The sequence below is a fragment of the Haliotis rufescens genome, unplaced genomic scaffold (assembly GCF_023055435.1).
Source record: "Haliotis rufescens isolate VD_foot unplaced genomic scaffold, xgHalRufe1.0.p SCAF_69, whole genome shotgun sequence".
NCBI classification, from domain to species: Eukaryota; Metazoa; Mollusca; class Gastropoda; order Lepetellida; family Haliotidae; genus Haliotis; species Haliotis rufescens.
The window spans coordinates 1,726,082-1,732,145 of NW_025964360.1; the positions used below are offsets into that span (position 1 = coordinate 1,726,082).

A 6,064-nucleotide genomic window follows, 5' to 3' on the forward strand; every position below is an offset into this window, starting at 1 on the left:
GGCTCATGGGCCAATCTGGTGATGTTGACCTCCGAGTAATGTATGTCTCCAATTTCTTGTCTAGGGCAGAACCAGTCTGACATTGAATTGGTAGATAAATATAGCTATTCGTGTCTTATTTGCTGGAGTATAACAACCCTGTATCCCTGGTGTTTGCATTCTGGATATCCGGTGCAATGTAACACTGTCCTTGTTGACACTCCATGGTGGGTGGGGAGCAGGGTTGCTGAATACTTTTCTTTCACCATGGCTTCTAATCATCCTGGTTCAAAGCGTAGACATATAGAATTAGGCTCATCTGATGAGACAGCTGCAAATATTGATTCTTGGGCTCGTTTCCTTGTGATCGAAGCTAAAGATCATGAACCCATCAAACTGAACCCCTTTGCCATTTCTAAAGCCATTCAAGGATATTGTGGAGAGGTTAAAAACGTGACACGACTTCGCTCTGGCTCCCTTCTTGTTGAATGTGTAAGGAAACAACAATCAATCAATCTGTTATCAATCAGTCAATTTGCCAATATTGAGGTTGTTGTTTCTGAACACAGGACACTCAACTCCTGCCGAGGCATTGTCCGTGACAGGACTCGTTCTTTGTCGGACATGTCTGAACAAGAAATTGCTGAAGAGCTTCAAACTCAGGGAGTATCTGCTGTTAAACGTTTCTCCCGCAAGAAGGACGATTCAACTTTTGAACCAACAAATACGTACTTGTTTACGTTTGCCAGATCTTCAATCCCACAATCAATTAAAACTGGATACGTCAACATCGGAGTGGAGGTGTATGTCCCCAATCCACTCCGATGCTTTAGATGTCAACATTTTGGCCATGGCTCTAAGTCCTGTAATCGTTCTGTGGTTTGTCAACGCTCTGGCGACAACCATGAGAGTACTGATTGCCAACAAGCCCTCAAATGTGCGAACTGTGATGGCAAACATATGGCTTCCTCCAAATTCTGCCCTATTTGGCAAAATGAATCAAAAATACTAAAGATAAAGTGTGAAAAAAACATTACTTTTGGAGAAGCAAGACAACTGTTCAAGTCTCAATCACCACCTCAGTCGACACTAAATTACTCTGCTGCTGTCTCAAAGCCAGTCCAATCTTCATCTGTCTCGTGTCAGACAGAGTTGACATGGGTCAAATCTGATCGACCCCTGGCGACTGCTCCTGCCATCGAGCATGACAAATCTGATGCAAAAACAACAGCACCACCTTCAACTTCTCAGGCAGCGAGTCAGACTCCACCTGAACCAACAACAACTGCAAATGTCAAGCGGTCAAATCGGGAAAGAAAAAAGTTGGGTAAAAAACAATTACCAAGGAATCCCTCTCCTTCAGAGGTACCTCTTCAAAACTCCTATAGTGCTCTGGACATGGAAGTAACACCATCGTCTGAGAATTCTGGTAGGAGTTCTTCCTCCTCACTTTCGCGTGAGAGATCCCCTATTGAACCACCATGATTCATTCGCCAAATATACTTCAATGGAATTGCAGAGGACTAAGAAAGAATTTTAATGACTTACAATTGTTAGTTCAAGATTATAACCCGTCAGCATTATGTCTCCAAGAGACATACCTTAAGCACACTGATACGTTTGATCTCAGGCAGTACAACTGTCATCATTCATTTTCTCCTCCAGGTGATAAAGCGACCGGAGGCTCTACTATTTTAGTCCGACAGAACGTCATTCACAGTCCTGTACATTTAAATACTATTCTTCAAGCTGTAGCTATCCGTATTACTTTGCACATTGCATTTACTTTGTGCTCTTTGTATATCCCACCTTCATCTGCTCTTCGACAGTCTGATCTACAGAATCTATATGATCAGCTCCCTAGGCCCTGCATCATCATGGGCGATTTAAACGGGCATAACCCTCTGTGGGGAAGTGCAAGTACAAACAACAAGGGGAGAGTTATTGAAGATTTTGTTTCTGATAATGGTTTATGTCTATTTAATGATGATTCAAACACCTACTTACATCCTGCTACTGGAACCTATTCTGCCCTTGATCTGTCCCTCACAGATTCAAACATTTACAATGAATTTGAATGGTCTGTGCATGACGACCTGTGTGGAAGTGATCACTTCCCTACTGTCTTAAAAACTGTAACATCGGATGATGACCTGACTTCATCACGATGGAATTTTAGCAAGGCCAACTGGTCCTTGTATGAAAATGTATGTGTTGATATATTACAACCTGACAACTTCATACATGTATTTGATCCCATCCAGTTATTTTCGAATCAACTCAATGATATTGCTGACAAAACAATTCCTAAGTCCTCTGCAACTCCTCATCTTCGTAAACCATGGTTTAACTATGATTGCAAACAAGCAAGAAAGTGTAGGAAGAAAGCGGAAAAATATTTTCGCCGACATCCAACAGTTCACAACTTGAATACTGTTAAAATTACTAATGCCAAGGCACGACGTGCTTATAAACAAAATAAGCGTCAATCTTGGAGGAACTATGTCTCAAAACTTAATTCCCGTACACCCATTTCCAAGGTGTGGAACATGGTTCAAAGAATAAAAGGCAAAGGTTCAAAATCTTCTGTACATCATCTAAAAGAAGGTGACAGATTAATAACTGATAAATTAGATATTGCAAATAAACTTGGCGAAACTCTTGCCAAAAATTCTTCATCAACAAATTATGTCCCTGAGTTTCAGAAATATCAGAAACAACAGGAAAAGAAAAAAGTTAATTTTGATTCTACTAATGGTGAAGATTACAATGAAGTATTTTCATTGCATGAGCTACATACCGCTCTTGAGCAAGCTCATGATACTGCAGCGGGTGCTGATAATATCCATTATCAGTTATTGAAGCATTTACCTGAATCATGTCTTGAGACACTTTTAAATATCTTTGACCAAATATGGACTTCAGGGCATTTTCCTCCTTCGTGGCATAATGCCATTGTAGTCCCCATCCCAAAACCTGGCCGGGATCATACAAATCCCTCAAATTATCGCCCTATATCGTTAACCAGTTGTGTTTGCAAAACCATGGAGCGAATGGTGAATAATAGATTAGTTTGGTATCTGGAAACCAATAACCTTCTCACAAATATTCAGTGTGGTTTCCGGAAAAATAGAAGTACTATTGATCATTTAGTACGGTTAGAATCCTTTGTTAAAAATGCTATTGTTAATAAACAACACGTGGTATCCATTTTCTTTGATCTTGAGAAGGCATACGATACTACCTGGAAGCATGGCATTCTGAAGGATTTACATGATTTTGGCTTGAGAGGTCGTTTACCTCATTTTATATCTCAGTTTTTAACAGACAGGCAATTTCAAGTCCGAGTGGGTACAACCCTGTCTGATCATTATAATCAGGATCAGGGTGTCCCACAAGGCAGTATTTTGTCTGTCACTCTATTCAGTATCAAAATTAACAGTTTGTCAAAAGTTTTAAATGATTCAGTTGATGGATCCCTTTTTGTGGATGATTTTAATATGTCTTGTCGTGGTAAAAATATGCACACATTAGAAAGGCAATTACAATTATGTCTCAATAAAATTCACAAGTGGTGTCTAGAGAACGGGTTTAAGTTTTCCAAATCAAAAACTAACTGCATACATTTTTGCAGGAAATATAAACCGCATAAAGATCCTGAGCTTTTTCTAAATGGCACCCCTATCAAAGTTGTGAAGGAGGCCAAGTTCTTAGGACTTATTTTCGATAGCCATTTAACTTTTTTACCACACATTAAATACCTTAAAGCTAAATGCCTGAAGGCACTTGATTTGTTGAAAGTCGTTTCTAATTCAAAGTGGGGAGGGGATCAGACAACACTCTTACACTTGTACCGGTCCCTGATCCGTTCAAAACTTGATTACGGCTCCATCGTCTATGGTGGAGCCTGTAAAAGTAATTTAAAAAAACTTGATACTATACATCATCAAGGACTGAGGCTTTGCCTTGGAGCCTTCCGCACTTCTCCTATTCCAAGTCTGTCTGTTGAAGCAGATGAGCCGTCTCTAAAACAACGCCGTTTGAAACTTTCTTTACAATACATCATTAAATTATATTCCAATCGGTCGAATCCAGCTTTTAATTGCGTATTTCATCCACTTTATGAAGATATTTACAATAAGAAAACATCTCTTGTTCCTCCACTAGGAATAAGAATTAAATCAGTCGTTTCTGCTGCGAACATTAACTTTCAGCATATAGCTCCCACACAACCTTTTTCATCGCCTCCTTGGCAAATGGTAAGGCCAGAGGTAGACCTTACATTAACTAGTCTGAAGAAATCTGAAACAAATCCACTAATTTATAAACAAGAATACAATCAATTACGAAACACTTATGACAATTATAAATCTATATTTACCGATGGATCCAAGGATGGTGGCGCAGTTGCTAGTGCCACTGTCGTTGGATCCAGAACAATATCATCAAGATTACCAGATCATAGTTCAATCTTCACTGCTGAAGCACACGCAATTTTAACAGCACTAAAATATATTAACAATCAATCAAAATGTAAAGAATTCATTATTTTTTCCGATTCACTTTCGTGCCTTCAGGCTATTAAAAATATGTCTTGCAAACATCCATTTTTAATTGAAATTCTTGAGTTATTTAATGATCTTGCTACTGGCCAATATGACATCGTCTTTTGTTGGTTACCAAGCCATGTTGGTATCTCTGGTAACACAACGGCCGATGCTGCTGCTAAAGCAGCACTCAACAAATCTGTGACACCACTTCTTGTCCCATACACTGATTATAAACCTGTTATTAGAGCTTACATTCGTGATCTAATGCAGAAGAAGTGGGACACCCAAGTAGGTATAAATAAGTTACATGAAATTAAACCAATTATCGGATATACCTTCTTGGGCTGTCAGTCCAGATTTGAAGAGGTCATTCTGCGACGATGTCGTATTGGCCACAGCAGATATACTCATGAATATTTAATAAAAGGTGAGGATCCTCCGTTTTGCATCCCTTGTGATGAAAGAATCACAGTCAAGCATGTCCTGCTTGACTGCATTGATTTTTCCATCGCAAGGGATAACTATTTCAAAGTTCCATCACTCAAGGATCTTTTTTATCAGATAAGTTCTCATTTAATTCTTGCTTTTTTAAAAGAAATTGATTTAATTCATAAATTTTGAATGTTATGTTTTGTAAATAAATACCTTTTATGATCGGTTGATTAAATCAATAACTGAGATTGTTAGTGGCTATATCCTCAAAGGGGGTTAAAGTAGTGTAAAATTATTGCCCCCCTGAGAGGGTATGTAAGACCACGTCTTTCAAAGTATATTTATATCTTCCACTTTTTAATCGTAGCATATATGTTCTTTTAATGTTTGGCTAAATTATGTCAGTCGTCGCTAACAACTGGAGGGATGATGTAAATCCGACTGGGGTCCATGCAGGTAGCAAAAGTACTGTAAGTCCCCATGGTCCCCAGCGCGGTGATCAACCTTCAGTTGGTGGCGATCTATAGCCCGTTTTTATAATGTGTTGTCAAATGATTACGTTAGTTATCTCTTTTAACATATTCAAACTAGTTTTACGATAATCTGTGATATGCTAGTTTTTATACTGCCCTTCGTCGGCAGAATTGTGTACAACTTAATATATATTGTTAATGTCAATTTTGTTTCGTCACGATATGGCTGAGATATTGCCGATGTGACGTTAAGCTTTAACTCACTCACTCACTCACTGTATTAAATGTGATGATTGAGTCAAGGTGGCTCAATGGGTGATCTCTCACGTGAACGTGAGGAAGAAGAACTCCTACAACTACTATCTGACGATGGAGTCACCTCCATGTCTAAAGCACATGTTTGATGGGTAAATGATCTGCAGCTTCGATCACAAGGAATCGAGCCCAGGAATCAAAGTTTGTAACAGTCTCATCAGATGAGCTTGATTCTAAGTGTCTACGCTTTGAACCAGATTGAGTAAGCGCCATGGTGAAAGAAAATTATTCAGCAACTCTGTTCCCCACCCACCATGGAGTGTCAACAAGGACAGTTAAATTGCATCGGGTCTCCAGGATGCAAACACCAGGGAT

General features: G+C 39.1%; 1 protein-coding gene across 1 annotated transcript; it reads left to right on the forward strand.

Annotated features, from left to right (window-relative positions):
* The first annotated feature begins 246 nt into the window (after positions 1 to 246).
* LOC125376026 lies at positions 247 to 1,464 on the forward strand. The gene has a single exon (XM_048387209.1). It carries the CDS (start codon positions 247 to 249, stop codon positions 1,462 to 1,464), a length of 1,218 nt encoding a protein of 405 aa, XP_048243166.1.
* Positions 1,465 to 6,064: the final 4,600 nt, after the last annotated feature.

Bases quoted from the DNA above. Each gene is read 5' to 3' on its own strand.
- LOC125376026 (XM_048387209.1), top strand. From the start codon at position 247: ATGGCTTCTAATCATCCTGGTTCAAAGCGTAGACATATAGAATTAGGC.